Source organism: Astyanax mexicanus, chromosome 24 (genome assembly GCF_023375975.1).
Source record: "Astyanax mexicanus isolate ESR-SI-001 chromosome 24, AstMex3_surface, whole genome shotgun sequence".
Classification (NCBI taxonomy): domain Eukaryota; kingdom Metazoa; phylum Chordata; class Actinopteri; order Characiformes; family Acestrorhamphidae; genus Astyanax; species Astyanax mexicanus.
In genome coordinates this window covers 28,497,830-28,519,034 of record NC_064431.1, presented here as the reverse complement: position 1 = coordinate 28,519,034, position 21,205 = coordinate 28,497,830, and the positions used below count along the sequence as shown (strand labels likewise).

At 35.8% G+C, this 21,205-nt stretch overlaps 2 protein-coding genes across 3 annotated transcripts; both read left to right on the top strand.

Moving 5' to 3' along the window:
* The first annotated feature begins 208 nt into the window (after positions 1–208).
* Positions 209–1,506, top strand: LOC111195455 (histone H3.v1). Of its 2 annotated transcripts, none has more exons than XM_022682860.2 (4): positions 209–452; positions 686–864; positions 956–1,028; positions 1,318–1,506. In XM_022682860.2, exons 1-4 carry the CDS (start codon positions 419–421, stop codon positions 1,320–1,322), a joined length of 291 nt encoding a protein of 96 aa, XP_022538581.2. In that variant the 5' UTR covers positions 209–418; the 3' UTR covers positions 1,323–1,506. The 2 variants fall into 2 exon arrangements, with proteins under 2 accessions (XP_022538581.2, XP_022538580.2); XM_022682859.2 differs by having other exon boundaries at positions 217–452; positions 956–1,072.
* A 580-nt stretch (positions 1,507–2,086) lies between these two features.
* On the top strand, positions 2,087–20,874 carry sypl2a (synaptophysin-like 2a). Its single transcript, XM_022682392.2, has 6 exons — positions 2,087–2,257; positions 2,553–2,627; positions 13,893–14,014; positions 15,730–15,925; positions 16,388–16,561; positions 17,679–20,874. Exons 1-6 carry the CDS (start codon positions 2,243–2,245, stop codon positions 17,799–17,801), a joined length of 705 nt encoding a protein of 234 aa, XP_022538113.2. The 5' UTR covers positions 2,087–2,242; the 3' UTR covers positions 17,802–20,874.
* Positions 20,875–21,205: the final 331 nt, after the last annotated feature.

The window sequence follows — 21,205 nt, the reverse complement described above, 5'->3', positions numbered from 1 at the left end:
CTATTTTAAAAAATGCTGATACTGATGTTAAGAATGACTTTTTCTTTTCATAGAGAGAGAGAGATAGAGAGAGAGAATACTATAAAATGCTGTAAAAAAAGTACTGTGCAGTCATTAATACATATTTTAATCTTATTTACTTTAATGTAGTTATAATTCAGAAATATATATACCTTTTTATTGAAAAAACACTATAGACATGTTATTGTGGGAAGGTCAGAGTAAATCTTGAAATATGTTTTTTGACTTGTTTTTATCCTAGCTACCATGGCAGCCATAGCATGTTTTAAAATTGAACTTGAACCAATCAGATGATATTATAGAGAAAGAGAGACACCTGGTGGCATCTCATCTGCACTTTTATAAACAGGGAGTTTTTTTATTTACAGCACCAGCTTCACCTCATCCATTTATAACCATGTCCACACCACCCACCTCGCCTTCAGACTATAGTGGGTACAAAGTCATTTTTAGTAGATAGAATTATTTATAGTAGATTCAGAATTCAGGATTCAGATTCAGATTCAGAATCGTTTGTAGTTCTACATTTCTTGCACTGTAAACGTGTTTAATCTCTACCATAATATGCTGTATTTAATTAATATATTATTATTACTATATATTCTATATATAATCAGTAATTAATATACTAATGCCTCTTAGTGTTCTGTTTTGTTCCTTTTAGGAGACCCCTCAGCTCCTGGTGCTGATCCTGCTGAAGGACTTTCCCTGAATCTGCTCCTCACTCCTCGTCTCGACGAAGTGGAGAACATGCTTCCAGACTACCAGGAGGAAGAGGAGGAGAAAGAGGAGGAGGAAGAGGAGGAAGAAGAGGAGGAGGAGAGTTGGGATGAGTGGGACGAGGCAAGTTTGTGGAACATTCTTCAATCTCCAGACCTTTCTAAACATTTCTGAATCAATGGGTGATCATTGCCTTTTTTTACCATAAATATAGGAAAAAGAGAGTACAGAAGAGGAAGAGTCTGAGGAGGAAGATCTTCAAGACAACCAGGCCTCAAGCTCCACAGGTTGCCACACATTCCCAGTTCTGATTCCATATACTGAAGAAGGGGTGAGCAATAGGACAAGAGCATTATTATTACAATTTGTAACTGTGAATCTTTTACAATAATTGGTTCCAAGTAATATGATGATGTGAAAACATTTTCAAGTGTGGTGATTAGGGGTGGGACTATGGATTGTATAGTGATATATCAAATATCGCAGAATCACAGTATTGTAATATCATATCATGAGATACCCTGTGATTCCCATACCTAATGGTGATCCTATTTTAACTGTTTTGCCTACCCCTAGGTTGATGGCTCGACTATCTGCTTCCTGAGCTTAACAGAGTGGCTGGCTCGGATTCGCAGATCTACGCCCCTCAAACATAGCAATACCAATGTGGTGATGGACGAAGAAAAGGAATGCTCACCCTGCTAGGACTAGAGATACTGACTCTGACACTTTACAGTTTTATTTATAATAAACAGACTATTATAATTGCTGTGTGGTGTTTGTACAATGAACTTTATTTAGCCTGACTGTCTGTCTGTATTGGGCCTCATATGAAAAGCAGTCTGGGTTGAAACACTACTTATAACTTCCGTCTGACTGGCAGAGCACCTTTTGCTCAGATGACAGCTTTATGAAGAAGTCAACTGGAACAATAATACATGATTTAAAATATTTTTATTTGGGAAATTATTTAATAATTCAGGGGAACTAATAATTAAATTAACGGAATCATACAAAATAAACTTTCTTGAATTAATTAATTATTTAATACTTAATTTAATATTAAATATTAAATCAAGGAAATATTTTTTAACACGGCGCAAACAATTTATTCAATTCAGAAAAAAATATTTATTTAGGGGAAAAGTTTATTAAATCAGAGGATCTTAGCAATTAAAAAATGTACATATATATATATATATATATATATATATATATATATATATATATATATATATATATATATATATATATATATATATATATACATACGTGTGTGTGTGTGTGTGTGTGTGTGTCTAAGAGAAGCTCGTGGAGTCACGTGGGTCACCGCAGGTCAGAAAGTTTTGACATGTTTAACCGACACAAATCTTCCACGAGCAGCGCCACCCGCCCTCTGCCTGCCCAGCACTGACTACTGCTTCCCTCCAGAACTCACTGAAACCGCCCTTTACCCCGAGCAGAGCCGCGTTTATCAGGAGATAATATAAGATATATCAGCATGGACTTTATTCAGGTAATTTATCGCGTCTTTTGGCGACTTTTGAGGCTTAGTAGAAAGTTACGCTAGTTAGCTAGCACTGTTGCTATGGCTAACGGGCTAACGCTAGGTTAACGCTAAGTAAGCTAAGCAACGAACTCAGCGGTTCAGCGGCTGTAACTCTACTAACTTCACTAAAACTCGTTTTTTGGACATAAAACACTGACTAAGGAGAACAGCGCTGTCTAGATAAACAGTTTAACACTATAGCGAGTATTTAATATAATCTAAACCGCGTGTTTACTCGCTTATTTCTTTATTTTCTGTGCAGAAACTAATGTCGGGCTTCAGACTTGACCTGAGTCCTGTGAAGGAGCCTCTGGGCTTCATTCGACTGCTGGAGTGGGTGAGTTTGTTTTTTCAATTTGTATATATATATATAGCGCTGAATAAGTTTAATTGAAGGTGTTATTCACTCTTTTGCAGCGTTGTTAACCCTTTAAATTAACATTCTTGAAGTAAAGCTAGTAAATTTAACGCTAACTAACTGTTTCACCAGCTGTTGCACAGTACTCTGATAGATATGCTCTAGTTTGCTAGCTGGCTAAATACAGCTCTGGAAAAAAATAGATAACAATTCAGTTTCTGAATTAGTTTACTGATTTTGCAATTTATAGGTATATTTTTGAGTAAAACGAACATTTTTTATCCTATAAACTACGGACAACATTTCTCTCAAATTACAAATAAAAATATTGTCATTTATAGCATGTAATAGCAGAAAATGAGAAAAGGCTTGAATAACAAAAAGTTGCGGAGCTTTCAGACCTCAATAATGCAAAGAAAACAAGTTGATCTTCATAAAGTTCAGAAATCAATATTTGGTGGATTAACCCTGGTTTTCAATCACAGTTTTCATGATTCTTGGTATGTTCTCCTCCACCAGTCTTACACACTGCTTTTGGGTAACTTTATGCCTTTACTCCTGGTGCAAAAACGTAAGCAGGTTAGCTTGGTTTGATGGTTGTGATCATCAGTCTTCCTCTTGATTATATTCCAGAGGTTTTCAATTAGGTAAAATCAAAGAAACTCATAATTTTTATTATGTATCTTAATAGTGAAGGCTTGGCTGAAACCTGACTAGTAATAATAGTTTAGTTATTATATATAGCATTACCTAACTTACTAAAAGTGTGGAAAATAACCAGGTATTCTTGCAGAATTTTTCACAGGGTGTTTGAAGTTTGTAGCTAATGGAGAGAGTATGCTCCTTAATACAGAAAACACACTCTTTTCCCACAGAGATTTCAAGTCTGTCTCTTTAAATGCCCACCCTTTCATGGGCAGTAGGTACCTTGCTCTGTCCAGCATTTTAAGGCGAACCACTGATAAACCATCCAACCGTTTATAGTCTGAGCCATGCAAATGTCCACAATGCAAATTATAGAAAGTTTACAATATGAAGAAACCCTGGGGAGACTCTGTACTTGCCTGTACTTGTGTCCAGGGCGGTCTGTAGATCCATTGTTTTTTTGTTGTTATTATTATTTAATGTTTTGTTGGTTTTAAAGTAATTGCAATTAATGTGTATTACTAATTCATGTGTACTACCTTTCTGGAAAAGTGTTACTGAACATTTATTTAAAATGACAAATTTTAGGAGCTAACATTATTTTATATTCTGCATTAATAGGCAAGAAAACAGTTTTACTTGGGCGGAAACAGCCACAGCCACCTTATATTATTTTATTTTATTTAATTCCACTATTAAATGTGCAAAAGATCTGTTCTTGTCAATGTTGCTCACTGTAAATAAAGTCCCGAGGTGCTTGAGGCTGTTTGGAGATCAAAACATTAGTTTTAAGCCAGTTTTTACAGACATATGGTCAGTGAACTCACCTTAAAAACATTTGGAATTACTTAGTAAACAAAGTGTTAAATGAACCAGATTGTTTTAGATTTTAGATTTTTTGCTTAGATGACTACTTTACACATCTCTGTTGGATTTTCTCAGTCACCGTTATGAGGTAGAGTCACCTGGTATGGCTTTTAGTTAACAGCTGTGCCTTGTCAGGAGTTAATTACTTGAATTTCTTGCCTCTTAATGTGTTTGAGATTATCAACTGTGTTGTTAAGAGGTAGAGGTAGTACAACTCAACTAAGTAAAAAATATATAAAAAAATATTTTAAGAAATAAAGGTTAGTCAATCTGAAATTCCAAATTTCAGTCTCAAAAAGCATCAAAAACGTTATGATGAAACTGGATCTCATCAAGACTGCCCCAGGGAAGGAAAGAAGTTCCAGTTGCAGAAACCGCAAGTTAACTTAACATATAACAAATAAATCTTATATCGAAACATTGCTTGTTCACAAAAATTATTTTTAGCCATTTGGTTCTTATACATATGCACATATAGATATTGAAATAGATATTGCATATTATGTTAGTGTATGTTTATTTACTTAAGAATGTACTTCATCAATTTTAAATGATATTTTATAAATATATAAGATATTTTTAAATATGCCACAAACTTTTAACAAGCAGTATGCAATGCCAAGAAACATACATTATTAAGTGTATTTTTATTATTATGCTATTATCTTATCAGTATATTAGTGGGAGAAGAAATAAAATGGTTATTCGTTGCAATCATTTCTAGAACAATATACATCATCCACAAAAAAATACAGGCCTATTTCAACGTTTTGTGCGTACGATAATTTTAATATTCCAGTACAGCGAGTTAAATAAGAATGGATCTTGTTATATAAAATTATAGATTAGAACTGTTATAAAGCATGCTGCTTATATTTTGCTTATCAGTACATTAGAAATTAAATACTTTTTTGTACTTTTACTTAGGTGAAGGTCAAAAGGAAGGACCTCTTCTTTTACTGTAGTATTAATATTATACCTTTGGTATCTTAATTTTAACTTGTAGCACTTGATTTGGGTACTTAGTTCGCATATGGTATAAACACCCACACAAAGGGTTGCTACCATGTTTTCACTGTAAACATTGTACACAACTTTAAAGTTCACTGGGTGTGTACAGTAAGTCTGTTCTACTCCTGTCTAAAGAGTATAAATACTGTGACAGATAAGTGACAAAAAATAGATTAAACCCACTCAAATTTAGATTAGAATCTAGTATAAAAGGTGTGGTTAAATTATTTACGCTGTGGGAGATTTCTGAATTCTATGCCACTAATCTATGTCCACTATTCTATTCTATCAGCTCCTAATTAGCAAGTTTTCAATTTCAGGCGGCGCTGAAAAGTAGCCAAGAAACCTTTATAGAAAGGCAGCTGTATTTTTATACAAAAGAATGTCAGCTGCTGTTTTACATATAGAGTGTATTTGCTGTCATTTATAACTGCACAGAGTCCACTCTTAACTTCTGTCCAGACTGCAAGACTGCAGGTTTCTCCTGAATGCTCTAGGAAAGCTGAAGTTAATGATCCCAGAAATGAAAGTTCACAGTTTGGCCTCCTTTTGTTTGCTTAAGGCGGGACTAGAAGGTAAATGCTCTCTGGTGCTTACTGGATTAGATCTCCTCAGGTTAAGGTGTGGATCAAAGACTGCACTATTAACATGTACGGTTCCATATAGTGCTAGAAAAGGGGATCTGTAATCAAATAAGAATAGAAGAGCCGTTTTTGAAGTTACACTAACATTTTTAATATTTCTTGTGCCCACTGCATCATAGACATAAACATCGTAATTAAAAGTAGCAAGGACGTGGCATTTTATATAAAGCAGAATAAAAGTTGCAGGGAGATGTGTTCAAATAAAATTGTGTTACATGCCCTGTGTTGTGATTATTGCACATCATACAAACATTGCAATAAGGCTGGACAGTTTTCCATAAAGGATATATTATAATGTAATTTTGGGCCATTTCTTATGGTCCAGTCATCCTTAAGTTTTGATAATAAAAAGACACATGGTCAAATTAAAAACTTTGTTACAAACTAAAAATTGGTCAAGACAAGAACTATTAAAAATGTTAGTCTAACCTCAAAAAGGGTTTTTCTATTGTTATTTTATTACAGATCCCTTTTTCTAGCACTATGCGGAATCACAGGGCATCTCACATTATTATAAAAATACTGTGATTCTGTGATACTTGATGTATCACAAGACCGTTATCTACAATACTTCACAGCATCTGTGTTCCTGAATAGATTACAATACTTTTAAATGAGAAAATTCCAGAATACCATTATGGATTTATTGGTGTCAGTTTCAGAGAGTTTCACAACCAATATTTAATGCCCTGTATTGATATGATGTATCACAATATCAAAATACTGTCCCACCTCTAATGCACATTATGATATAGACATTTTTTATATAATTTATAAAGCCCTGCTTAGAATTGCAACTCGTGCTATCTTTCCAATCCCCTCACCTTAAAGTGCAACACTACCCTCATTTCCAAGAAATCTCGCTGAAGCTTGCCTATGAAATGTGTGTCTTCACTCCTTCGCTTCTGTTGTGTCAGCTTCAGGCAGAAGGGGAGTGGTCAGCTACCAGGAAATGTTGTGCATCCTGTTCAGGCCACTGCTGCGGCTTTAGTGTAAGGTAGAATGGAGAGAGGATATGGGTTTTTTCCCCCTCTGTTATGTTTTAGAGGATTATTCCCTGAGCAGCAAAAAAAAAACTCTTTGGGTGGCCTGTGGTCATGCATTAATGTTTTTATTTCATGTCAGATTGCGTATGCTAGCACGTTAGCGTGTGCAGATTCCAGCCGCTCCCAGACTTCAAACAGTTTGCATGTCTCCCCAGTGCTTGTGCTTTTATGCTTTTCCTTTCTTCTTATTTCTGCAATCTTTGCAACCTGTAACCTCTCGAGTGTGATGTTTTAGACCTTTGCCTTATAAAGCCCATATTAAGGAGATCATGTGCTGCATTCTACTTATATTTTGTGGCTGTCAGCAAAAACCGTGCAGTTTAGTTTGTTTTTTAGGATAATGTTAGTCTGGAAGTGGTTCTTCACATTATGTCAAAATATCATTAATGAATATACCTAAGAAGATCTCTTTTTACATTGACTTAATTTTTTTTCCTTTTGCTGTAAATTTATTATTTGTTTTTTTTGGCATATGTATTTGCCATAGGTTTTAATAAGGAAAGGGCATCATTAACAGGTACATAAAAAATGTTGAGTACAGGCGAAGGTCATACACATGCAGTAAAACAGAGTCCAAGCTTATAGAGATCCAGCAATTATGTGTAGTTTGTCCGAACATCGCTACAATGGGTTTTAACAGGGCATATTTTGCTCCTGCAGATAAATCGCTTTTTACACTGTTATCCAGGCTCAAAGTAGCTCCGCAACTCATTGGTTGAATCTGGAGAGCCCTGACATTTAAAATGAGGCATTTAAAAACTTTAAAAGTGCACAAGAAGTTTATTAAAAACACTGTTTACAACCTGTAGTGTAACCTACATCTCCTGGCACTGCCAACTTAAAGTAAAGTCATGATCATAGAGTGATGAGCACGTAATGTTGCAGCCTGGAAAGGCACAAACGTAACCATTCTGTCTTCTTTTCCCTTCACCTTTTTCTCTGTTATTCCGGCTGACAGCACAGCACACAGTCCGGCCACGTCTTCATGTATACAGCATGTACTTCCGTACATTAACTGTAGGTTATGCTATGGGTTGTAAGCAGTTGTTTTTGCAAGGTTTATCAGGATGAATTTAGAAGATTTGCTGCAGGCAGAAAAATCTAAAGGATTAAAATCTATAAAGTTTCCACCTGTGAAAGCTAAACTGACTGATGGAAGAATAATAATGTGGCATTTGACATCACAAAAAAGTAGGTTTAAAAAAAACGTACATTTTAAAGCAAATCGTTCAAGTTCATTTTTCCTTTAATATGGGCCACATTAATATAATAATGTCAGAGTCTGAAAGATGCCTCTGTTTATTCTGGAGAATAATAGTAAGACTGTGGTGCTTATTTACCTTTCTTAGCATAAGACCTTTGTTTGAAGAGATGTACTTTGAAGAAACATATAATGCAGTTTGTGTCTCAGGGAGAGAGAAATAAATTCAGATCAGCTGATTCAGAACCGGCTGGAGGAGAAAAAAGGGAAAGCAACGGAAACAAGCCGCTTGTACTCAAGCAATTCATTCAGACAAAGCCTCTCTTTAGCAGCCGCTCATGCAGTGTGTAGGTGTGAACGTGGCAGTGGCTGCAGCATGTGCTTATGGTGGGTGCCAGGATGCCTCTCTTGGCTCCTTGCTCTGCCATCTGTCTCATACGGCACCTGGTCCACCTGCTGTGGAGATACTGAGCCGCTTTGGAGCTTTCCAGAGAGGATGCTTGTGGTGGCATTAATAATAATAATACATTTGAGGGACACAGCATTTCTTAATAATGTGTAGTAACTGATAAATTATCAAGATGTATAATCCGATATTAAGGAAACGTTAAGTTTAAGCACTGGCAGCTTGTCACAGCAGAGCTTCAACAAGTATGTTCTGATTTCAACTGTGTGGTACATCACTGTAATCTCTGTGGGTTTTAGCCTCCAAACCTGCTCACCTTAATTCCCCCAGTCTCATTTCCTCACTTCTGCTGAATGTAACAGTCTCATTTCCTCACTTCTGCTGAATGTAATATATATATATATATATATATATATATATATATATATATATATATATATATATATATATATATATATATATATATATATATATATGTAGCTGTCTGGTAATGTTTTGTGCATTTTAGGTATTTTTAGATGGTAGTATTTCTGCTGTTTACTTGGCTGATGTAGACTTGGCTCTGTTTACTCTTATCATATCTGCGGTCATCGCCACTCCCTTACATTACTGGAGGTCTACAAACTCCTTCTGCAGTGCATAGCAGGGAAAGTAAAATTAACAAATGTAATTACAACATGGTGTCTTATAATAGTAATTCAGCAGTGGTTGCTATTGTCAGCTTTGCGACAGCAATTGTTAAACATATTAGATTGAAGAAAGCCATGTGCAAACACATCAGTATCCTTGATAAGAAACTAAACTAATTGCATATAGCCTACCCTAATGAATCAGAATAAGCCTAAAAGAATTTAATGTTGGTGTAGCAACAGGTGATGGATGGTGCAGAAACACATTTAACCAACGTATGCCACTGTTCGGGGTTGGGGTGCGATTTTGGACTAGTTTAATATGGAGTAACAGCAGAGATGGCATTTGATCAAAGCTATGGTAAATGTATGTGTGAATAAACCAGGTTAAACTACACCTGAACAGCCGTTTAGCTTAAACTTGTGAAATACACCTGGCATTTGGATCAAATTGGTCGAAAAAGGTTGGATTATGTGCATCCAGTTTGTGGGGAAACTCACAAAGATTTTGAGAATGGGAGCAGCCGTCTGTGCGTAAATATTCTTAAAAATCTGTGAAAAAAATCTGTGAAAATTGTTTTTATTTATGGGTGTATTATGTATTTATGTATTTTCAGTTAAGACTTCTGAAAATCTGTAGTATAAGCCAGGCATAAGTGAGTAGGGATTTATTTCAGTCCCAGTCACTGTCCAACTTATTTTTAGTCAAGTCTCAACATGTAGAATCAGAATACAAATTCTAGTCTTGTCCATATTCATGAACTTGACTTGTTTGTTCACTTCAAGTCAGAAACTCTTCTAGACAAGATGTTTTTTTCTTTTTAATTAAGGCTTTGTAAAACTTTTGTGTTTCTGTCTTGTGCTGTTTTAAAACCAGTCCTGCACTGCTCCACACATTCAACATGCTGACTTAAACTGTTTTTTCAGCCTGTCCCTCTCCTGAACCTATGTGGTTAGCTCTTTAAATAGGCAGCGTAAGAATCTTCAGGTCTTCATAGAAAAATTTAATCTGTGTGGTATGTGGGCGAGTAGGGGATCTCTTCAATGTGGATGGCTGGCCAAAACTCAGCACTATATTTAGATGGGTCTTTTAGAGTGTCATAATCATAAACATTAAGTTGACACCCCTCGTCTCGTAGGGTCTGATGTTTTGGAAAGAGTATTGTGAAATCTCTGCAGGGAATCGGAGACTCTGTCAGAATGTCTTCTGCCTAATTATACGATTTGAAGTATCTTGTGAGTAAGAAATGTTGGGAAATGTTTGTGCTGAAGCAGCTAAATAGAAATTAGAGAAGTTGTTAGTACATCCCTGAATCAGAAAATGTTGTGGCAGTAGGGAAATCCAGATGCTTCTTGCAGACGGAACTGAAGCTTACATTGTGTCGTAGTACATAGTTTCTTACTGAGTCAATTACTGAAAGTAATTGCAAAAATTAAGTGCTGCATGTCATAGTCCTTATTTCTCTATATATGTATACAATAAAAAAACTAATTTCAGACAGTACTAAATGGTAGGGCTGGGTGATATTATAAAAGATAATAATAATCCCAATAATCTTTAGATATAGGCTAGGTACAATTCTCGATTATGATTTCTATCTATCTATTTTTCATCCGTAAACAAGGACCAGTAAAAGTCATGTGCAAGCTTATGTTTCCTTTACATTTAATAATGAAGCAGCCCCCTTCAACCGTACATGCTGCTTTAATATTAAACACAGTGCAAACATAACCTCCTTGCATTTCTTTACAGGTTTCTCACAGAAGCAATTGTCAATCTAATGAGATTCCCTCTGACAGCTTCTATATTTAAATATGTACAATCGTAATTATCCCTTTTTGAAAATCACATTAAAACAGTAATTTGATTAACCTCCTAACCCTACTAGATGTTAAACTGAGTTATTGATTAGCTAGACAGTAGGGGTGTGACAAGACACTAATCTCACGAGACGAGACGAGACACGATATTGGGTTCACGAGAACGAGACGAGATTTAAAAATAAAAAAGCATCTTCTATGCCAGGAGTATTTAATTAGAATTCAGTATGGTCCAGTTCTCGTTTTTCCACCCGTTTTCGGGCTCCCTATCTCCTTATAAAGGCGTTTTTTCACGACCGTGACGCTGACAACACGGGTTTGATCCCACATGAGGAGCGGTGTGTTTATTTATTTATTTATTTATTCCTTACCGCGTCTGCACAGATCTGATTGACTGAAGAGAGCGTTTGGTGATCTTACCCCACACGTGATTGGTCTGTGATTTACTGCGCCACAAAGTGTGTATACAATAAATCCTTCTCAGTACGTTTGGGTCTGCATCGGACAACCTTTGGGTCCGGACCCGGGCCGCGGTCCGACCATTAGTGACCTCTGTTCTATGCAAATGCCCAAATTTTTCTCTTCTACTGAGAGCTGCTCTCACTGCTCAGCCACCCGTTGTATCGCTACTGGGTTGCCAAACCGCGAGGTTTAAGCTTGGCGAGAAATACCGTCACGTTTTAATCTCGCGAGATCTCGTGCCACAAGATCTCGTCACACCCCTACTAGACAGCTAAACCAATTGTCTAGGTTAAACGATAATAGGGGTCAATCTGTAACGTAAAAAAAAAAAAAAATATATATATATATATATATATATATATATATATATATATATATATATATATATATATATATATATGAATACGACTACATACACACTGCAGTAGGTGAAGATTACCGAACTATGATTAATTACAAATTTTGTTGTCTTTAAAAGTGTATGAATGTTTTTTTTTTTAAACTATTCTATTATCATTATATCAGTGGCATTTAATTGTCTTAAAATGGCTAATATTGTTTATCACAGTAAGTTCTGGGATGATATATCATTCACAAAACATTCACCAGTCCTTCCGCAGTTTGATTCAGATCAGTTTTTGTCTTTGTTTTGGTTGGTGGAGAAAAATAACAGAGAATTACACAGGCAGGGAGACCCAGGCTGCAATGTCTTTACATGCCACTAATTACTTTAGTTTTATCATCTGCAATTCCCTAGAAAATCAGGCTGACCCCTAGCCATGTGCCCTTCCTCTTCTAACAGTATTGTCTATTGTTATTAGTGTGAAAATGCAGAAGCTGTGTTTCTATAGGTTGCATCTAGTGCTGCAACACCACTGTAGTTTAATTCTGCAAGTCCAACTGCAGGGTTTAAATTCCAGCTGGCTGATGGAAGACAGTCCTGGAAGGAATCCCTCATTATTCACTCCTCTAAGTTTGTTTACAATACCACACACACCCGCTCGTCTGTCCTTTATCGGCTCTGTTAAGACCGCAGCCCAGCTTCCCTCTCTTATTGTGGAGTGTTTAAGTTCAGCTTAAGAGCACCTGACCCATTCTTATCTGATCTTAGTAATGCGCAGATGATTGAAGGATCTTTCCTGAGCAAAAGGGGTTGTTTTAGGAAAGGGGGAAGTTTGGATGTGTAGACTGAGTCAGAGTGAGAGAGTGAGAAAGGACAGGAGGGGGAAAAAGGGCGTTGGAGAGTGGTTCCTCGTGTTGTAGAAGCAGTGAAGTGAAAGGGAATGCTTGTAAGGGATTGCTTTTCCTGTAATGGAATGTGGACTTACCTACCTTCCTATTTATTAATGTATTTATTTTAATTCTTCAAGTTTACCATTAGAGGTGTGTTATACCGGATTGTACATGGATTTTTATTGTTTTAAAAAGTTCCTCATTTTGATAATAAATGGTTGTCTTGAAAGCTTTATGGGTATTGCTTGTACAAATGTTTATATGTTTGCACCAAATATTCTGGTCCATTATTTTGTTGCACTAATGTTACATCTTTAATTTTGTTTTATTTTAGGCAAAAGTTTTATTTTAGGCAAAAAAAATAGGCAAAAGTTTAAAGTTGGATTTGATTCTACTGAATATTTCATTAAGTTCGTAGTGTAAATGTTTTTTTTTTTTTTTTTGGCAGTAGTCTCTTTTCTCTTTTTTTTACAGGCGATTCTATCTAGATGCATTACTAGAATTATGCATGTGTGTATGGTTAAATAGTTAAAAAACATTTCTGTTGAAGTATCAACTCAAGCTTTTTACTCTTTAAGTAAAAGTACTGGTTTCAAAATGGGTTTCAAAGTATAAAAAGTGAGGGGAAGAAATGCCATTAAGGACCAAAAATTCTCCCTAAACCCCATTTTGACTATAATGTTCTATTAAAATGTTAATGTTGATAATATAATGTGTGATTCACTAGGCTCCCTGTTTCAGCTGCATATATGCTCATTGAAAATGAATGTATTTTATTAGAACGTAAATATATTAAAGAAGCTTAGTTGGACTGGAGTTTGCCTGGGGTTACGTGGGCAGGTGTGATGGATCACAGTATAAACCAATAGCGAGTCAGAATGGTATATGTTTATACTTCTTTACATCCAATCACAATCAGATTCACTCTGTCTGGATGGAGAGATTTATCTGGATAGGGTATTTTATTGAAAAATGAGTCAGAATGAAAACAAGCTGTAATGAAATAGGGGTAACAAGGCTATTTGTAAAATGTAAGGAGTAGAAAGTTCAGATAATTGGGTGAAAATGTAAAAATAACCAACATTTCTACTTAAATAATGTAACTAAATATTTAGTAACTTCATTACTTAGAACTGACCAACAAAACAGGCTTGTTCTTTGCAATTTGGTTTTGCATATAACTATTTTCAAACCTAATAATACTTTACTTATACATTATAAGCAACAAACTACTTAAAACCATTTCAGATTTTGATTTGTTTGCGTTTTTATTTTTCAGCTCTTCACTATCTTTGCCTTTGCCACCACTGGCGGCTATGTTGGTTCCTCCTCCATGACCACCAACTGTCCCAATGCAACATCTAATACAGATATAGTTGCAAACTTTGGCTATCCTTTCAGGTAAGATATTTTGTGAGAAAATATGTAATATGTTGTGTTGGGGCACTTTTGGTGACTGAGCTGAGTGTGAAAGGGCTGTTTTGAGTGTTTGAGCAGCCCTTAACCCTTCCCGTTAACCAGTAATTGCAATCCTATTGGCCAATCAGTTACATTAACTATTTCTCTAAATTCAGGACATGAAACTTAATTGAGGGTGCATATTTCAAGATTACTGGTCTATGGCTAAACAATATATTGTGTGAATGTCATTTATATTAAAAGTGGTTCATACAGGCGTATAAAAAATACAATATTGTGCCTGTGTATGCAATTTAAATAAAATAAAATATTAAATGGTTAATTTGTGTGAAAATGGTTTGATTTCCAGGGGCTTACACTCAACATTGTTATTCAAATTATGTTGTAAGAATGTCGTAATTCCTGCACCCTCATAGGGTCGCAGGCACCACTGGTGATGGGGACGCACCAAGGGGTGGGACAATTGGATAGCTAAATTAGGAGAAAAAGGGAAAAATCTGAAATTATTCATATAAAAAAGAAAAAGAAAAAAAAGGATGTCGTATATAAAGGAGCAGTGTGACAACTTTTTCACCATCTTAAAAATTCAGTGCAGTTTGCTAAATAAGTTAAGTACCCATATCTAGGGGTGTCACGATTCTCTAAATCCTCGATTCGATTTCATTTCCGAGTTTAGGGTCATGATTCGATTCGATTTCCTTTTTTTATATATATATAGCAGAGAGGCCTATGCAAGTTTTAGCTCAGCCTATGGTCAGTCATTGGTTTGATACATCAAATTTACAATATCTTATTTCAAAAGGTGGGCTTGATATAAGTGATGCAAAGTGATACAAGTGATCTGTAATACACCACATTAGGCACTAATGGTCAAATTTAAATAATTTAATTAAGATATAAATGTAATGCCATCTAGTGGCTTTTTGTGGTAGCAGCAGTGTGCACTATTAAAACAGCAATGTGCAACATAACAAAATAAATAATAAAAAAATACAGAAACAGTCATGTACAAAATAATAGAACAATTAATAGAGCCTTAACAAACTGAACTCTATCCTACTATAACAGTTAAACATCAAAAATACGACTCGGTCCCTGAGAATGACAAGTTTTTTTCTTTAACAAAGATATATTATTAACTTTATCTGAGAGAAAGATGCTCCTTAAGGTACCAAAACTATTAACATATTTGAGGCTAGACAAAACGACAGTTGTTTTTATATTTTAAAGTTTTTCTTTAAGAAGATGAGAATGTCCACATTCTCTGGAGAAAGGGCTGCTCTTTCAGCAGTCACAATGTCCGCGCCTCCGCGGCGTTGGCTACAGCGTTCTGCGCTATTTGCGTAGCGTGCTGCACCATTTGCATAGCTTAAAGGGAGGGATCGTTGATTATCTTTTTGACTTCGATGCTCGAGACCATGACATAATTTTGATCTATTTCGATAAAATATCGAAATCGTGACACCCCTACCCATATCCAGTTATATTGAACACCACTATTATTTTAAAAAACATTATTTAGATACACAGATATTTACTAATTAAATATACAGTATTGCCTATTTATTAGTGTTAAAAATAAACTGATATTTCAACATTATACTTTTTCATCATATCATATTGTGTGTTGCCGTTTCTCTTAAACTGTATTGAGTTATGAGTTTTTTTATTTAACTCTCTCTTCACCTCTTTATTAGGCTCCCGAGTCGTCCGTATGAAATGAGCTTTTGCAACGGCACCAAGGTCAATATGTACCTGACGGGTGATTTCTCCTCTTCTGCCGAGTTCTTTGTGTGTGTGGGTGTCTTCGCCTTCCTGTACTGCACCTTTACCCTGATTCTGTACCTGGGATACCAGCACGTTTACAGAGAAACCACCCGAGGACCTATTATTGTAAGTGAGAGTAAAGTAAATGGGCCATATTTTCCAAGGCAATTACATTAAAATAATACTGCAGCATTTTTAGCCTGATTAATCAGTGTGTAGCATGAATACAAAGTACTATTGACAATTTTACTTCAGTTTTCTGTACAGTGTATGTATATATATGTGTATGTGTTCAAGTACATATTTAAATTTGTTAAAGTATGTAGTTTTCTCTAACAAGAGTATGTTTTTAAAATTTAAAAGCCGTTTTTTTTGGGGGGATATTAACAAATCAGAGCTTGTTTGTGTAACAAAATGCACACACACAAGCTCTGATTAAAAGGCACATAATTTATTCCTGTCTACAACAGTACCCGCTTCTTACGCCCAGTGAAAATATGTGCTTGAACTCCTTTAAATTCCTCCGTCTTTACCTCCCCTTAGCTTCATTCTTCTTCTTCTTCTTCTTCTTCATCTTTTTCTATTCAGGACCTGATTTTGACTGGGATCTTTGCGTTCATGTGGCTGGTTTCTTCCTCAGCCTGGGGAAAAGGACTGACTGATGTGAAACATGCTACCAGCCCGCAAACGCTGAGCGAACTGTGCAATCCACATTGCTTAATCAAGGAGTATCCTCCAATGGGACGCCTCAATGCTTCTGTGGTAAGGCAGCTCTCATATGTGGTATACTGCCAATAACACCAATATATTAGAATATAAATGATCAAAATGTGAATAAAACATAGAATGAAATAGAAAATGCACTCCTAGAAAATGTGAACCACAAACTTAAATCATGTTTTTTTTTTGTGATGGGCCAACACAAAGTAGCTTATAATTGTGAATTGGAACAAAAATGATACATGGTTTTAAACAAATAAATCTAATAAAAATCTGAAAAATGTGACGTGAAACATTATTCATCCCCTTTACTCTGAAAGGGCTCTCAGTGCTTTATTAGAGAACTCTAGTGAACAAACAGCATCATAAAGACCAAAGGAACTCAACAGACATGTCCGAGATCAAATTTTGGAGAGATTTAAAACAGGATTAGGTATAAAAAACATATCCCAAGCTTTGAGCATCCAAAGTAGCACTGTTAAATCTGTCATACATAAACGGAAAAAGGATTCAACAACTGCAAACCTACGGAGACATGGTCACTCAGCCAAACTGACAGATCGAGCAAGGGGAGCACTGGTCAGAGATGCAGCCATGAGACTCATAGTCACTCTGGAGGAGCTGCAGAAATTCAAAGCTCAGTGACTATAAACATACAACCAGAGCTACAGTAGAATGATCCAGATCTGAGAATATTCATGTGTTAGAATTCCATTAAGCATCTGTGTGACAAGACGTGAAAATTGCTGTTCACCGACCTTCTCCATCCAACTGAGTTTGATCTATTTTGCAAAGAACAATTGGCAAAAACCTCTAGATGCACAAAGCTGGTAGAGACACAATAATAATAAAAAAACAAACATTGTTTTTGTTCCTGCCTGTGGGTGGTCCTGAGCTGTGGTGGGTGGTCCTGAGCCAAGGTGGGCGAGGCCATGAACTCACTGGTTTATGTAGACACCAGAGCCTTTCCTGATTGACTCGTTTTCTAAGGCTTTTCTTTTCTTAGCTACTGCAGACCATGCGGGTTGAAGAACAGTTTCATATACAGCATCATATACACTTTATAGAGACCTTCTGTATTTCACAAGGAACAAGAAAAAGTAGATTTCAGCGAAGGAGACCTTTTAATAAAATGAATTTGTGCTTAATTCCTCTTCAGATTTTTGGCTTCCTCAATCTCATCTTGTGGGTGGGTAACTGCTGGTTCATCTACAAGGAGACCCCGTTCCACAAGCCTGCTCATCAACCTCCCAACCCAGAGGATCCTGGTTCAAGCTCCTAAGCGGATCAGCCAGACTCCTCCCTCGCCTTTCAAGCCAATCAAAACTAGAGGATGCCACTGTCGAGTTCACATTGACTCATCCTAAAGTGAAGTTTGATCTTTCACTCGGCCAAACGTTCCAGCTGATGCAGGGCGGCACTGCTTTTACACGCACTGAGCGGAACACACGTTACAGCGTTAATGTTGATTTTTTTTTTTTGGTTTGTGGTTTTACTTGTCAGTCAGTATCGGAACATCTGTTTTGATGGCGTTGTTTGGAACAAGTGTTTTACATCCAGGTTCTATATAAAAAAAAAAAGAAAGAATAACCCTTAAAATGATTGATTGGTTGATTGAATTTCCTGGAATGTTACTGCAAATTTATATCCCACTCTTACTAATCATTACTTTTGCTTTCTGTTGATGTTTTTGTCTTTTCAACCAGCTGTTCTGTATGTATATGTGTGCATGCCCTGAATCTCCCTAATTACGTGGAAAAATGCAGGTGATTAACTATCTGTAAAAAATGTTCTTCAGATCTGCTGTGGGGTTGGACAAAACTTCTCTAAATGAAGGCCATGCTTTATGGCTATGTACCAGTTAATTTTCCAGGTACAACAAATTGTTGTTTTGTTGTTGCAAAAATGGAAAAACACTACCACCTTATATATTGCCACGTTAGCCTTCACATTCACACATATACATATACTATATTGCCAAAAGTCTTCTTACACAGTCTTTCTCTGTGTAATTAGTTTGAAAATCTAATGCCAGCTTCTGATTCAGGTTCACAAAACTCAGATGTTGCCTTTGAAATCTTTCTCCAACACAAAGTGCCATAATGTTAATGTTAATGTGCCTTACGTATCCGTGTGCATTGAGACACTAACATATATTGCTGGAGCCACTTTAGAAGCTTGACTTTATAGTGTAGATGTTTGCACTGTTTGTTCTTCCAAGTGCCTTCATCTTTGCATCTGTTATCTAGTTACTTAGGAGAGCTTCTTAAATTTTTTTGGAGGGATATCCACATAATTACATAGTTTGTACATATAAACATAGTCAATTGAAGTAGGCTTGGGGTAAAATGATCTAATCTAATTTAGATCCTACCAGCTGAATGCCAGTCCAGGCCTAGCATTAACATCTGTCCGGGGTATCTAATCTGATTGTAAATAGGTAGTAGTACAAAATACAGGCGTAATCCGGACATTTAGACCTCTTGCTTTTTAGTGTGAACACCAAAAGCATGCATTAATGCAAGCTGCATTAACCTCACCACTGCTCCTGCCAAAATATACTGTACATAATAACCGTGAGACTACACGTCCACATCCGGAGTGGTTAGCTGAGCACACTACAATAACAAGCTAATGCAAAAAAGGCAATACTTTTGCAAAACTCTAAATTTGGATTTGAACTGAAGACTCTTTAGTATCCAGTAGAAATTATGAAATCTGAGAAATCTGATTACAAGCACTTACAAGAGATTCGTTTAACCCCTTAACAGGACATTACACCCCTAAATCTTGAGGATTTCTATTCAAGCATTACAAAAAAAAAATCCTAGAAAGTATAGAAAAATTGTCAAATAAATCTGCAACTGTCAAAATATAATGAACAAAAATCGTAAAATTGGCTCTTTTCGAAACTTTCTAAAATTCGATCAATACAAATCTTGAATACAAATCAAACAGTTTGTCCTCCAAACATTTTTAATGTTATGTTTGTCTATTTTTTACATCTATTTTCAAACATACAGAATTTGGTTTATTCCTGTTACTGATGTAAAATTATTCAGTGAAGTAGAGAGGAAACTGACAATAATTTGCAAACAGATCACCCAGGACACATGATAATTGGGTAGATTTACTACCTTTTTTTTTTTTTTTTAAACATCACAAAATTGCATTACTATATTTCTGTACAGTGATCCATTTCAATCCAAGCCACTCTACAAACATTTAATTACAGTAAATAAATTGAAAATCTGTGGAAATCAGAATTCCCCTTTCAAAATTTAGCCATGCCACACTCGAAAATTAAAAGCACTCAATACGTCAGGGACAGATCACCAAATCAAAACTAACACTGTTGAACTGTTTAGATTTGATTGGTTGGTGATGAATTACTTTAAGCCAAACTGTTCGCTTCAGCACTTCAAGAAAAAAAAAAAAAAGTTTAACACTTAACACACTTTAACACTAATTTCCTTTACATTTTTATGTAATCTGTGCTTAAATTTGAGAAGGAGCCTTATTTATAGTTGTTAGGTCTGTTTGCTCATGATGCCGATGTTTGTGTCTGATCTATATATATATATATATATGAATAACCTCTTGTGTGATTCTGTATTTGGTTATCCTTTTCAGTCTGTTTTCATTTTGCAAAACAGTTGAGCAAGAAGAATCTCAGCTTTAGAAAGGGTAGTGTCTCTCTTGAGTACGTTTGATTGGAAAATAAGTTAAATCAGTTTAAGCTACATAAGAAGAATATGTTCATGTTTAGATTGTGATGTTAGTGAATAGAAGGAGAAACCTGTAGTTAATTGTCTTCAGTAAATCTGTAAGTTTGTGTTGCTTTAGATCACTTTAATTTTTAATCAGTCAGGCTTTGAATCTTTTATTTTGCATTATCCGTGATTGTTTTACTCCTGCAGTAAAAAAATATAAGTAAAAATCCTTGCAGATGTTGTGCCTTAGCCCTTAATCTTCCTAGCTTTTGTTCGTCAGGGTGTAGCCTGTCAGCCAGCAGTGTAGAGATTTGCCTTAAATAAAAATGGCTCTGATAGAGAAGCCAGTCTGTTTGTCAGCAGTATTTAAAGGAAACACAAGTGCCACTACAGTAGCTTATCTCTCTTTTGAAGCCTGTCTCCTGTTGTCTGTGTTCTTCACTTGGAGAACCCCTAAAGGGCCTTTTTTTCTAAATACATTTACTCTAATTTTCTTAACAGTTGTTTTTGGGGGGATAAATTGCTTTTGTTCTTTGTATCATTATTGATAAGATGAAATGAGATAAGACGAGGAGTAAAATATTAACCAAGTTTGTTTGCATTCTTGTGAGGTGGAGGATTAAATGGGGAGAGTTTGTTTCATTACTGTGTGTTCGGTGTGTTTTCTGTGTTGTGTTCTTATGGTGAAAGATGCTGCTGTTCATTTCTTTACCACTAGGGGACAGTGTCCTCCCTCTAGTCAAGAAACACCAGGGAAAAGCCCTGATTGGGTTAAATGACAAATATTTTACAAAATGTATTTAAATATTTTTCTCACGTTATGGCAATATACTAGATAAATACATAAATACACATTAATTTAAGCTGAGCAGGACAAAAAACAAAGAGCCACACACTTACATATACATTGACATGCCAAATATCATGGGACGAGAACTAATATAGTATTGTGTCTCATGACTTTTGACATGCT

Bases quoted from the DNA above. Each gene is read 5' to 3' on its own strand.
- LOC111195455 (XM_022682859.2), top strand. From the start codon at position 419: ATGTCCACACCACCCACCTCGCCTTCAGACTATA. The intron at 865-955 runs GCAAGTTTGTGG...CCATAAATATAG, and splicing joins GTTGGGATGAGTGGGACGAG to GAAAAAGAGAGTACAGAAGA. The intron at 1,073-1,317 runs GTGAGCAATAGG...GCCTACCCCTAG, and splicing joins TTCCATATACTGAAGAAGGG to GTTGATGGCTCGACTATCTG.
- sypl2a (XM_022682392.2), top strand. The intron at 14,015-15,729 runs GTAAGATATTTT...CCTCTTTATTAG, and splicing joins AACTTTGGCTATCCTTTCAG to GCTCCCGAGTCGTCCGTATG. The intron at 15,926-16,387 runs GTAAGTGAGAGT...TTTTCTATTCAG, and splicing joins CCACCCGAGGACCTATTATT to GACCTGATTTTGACTGGGAT.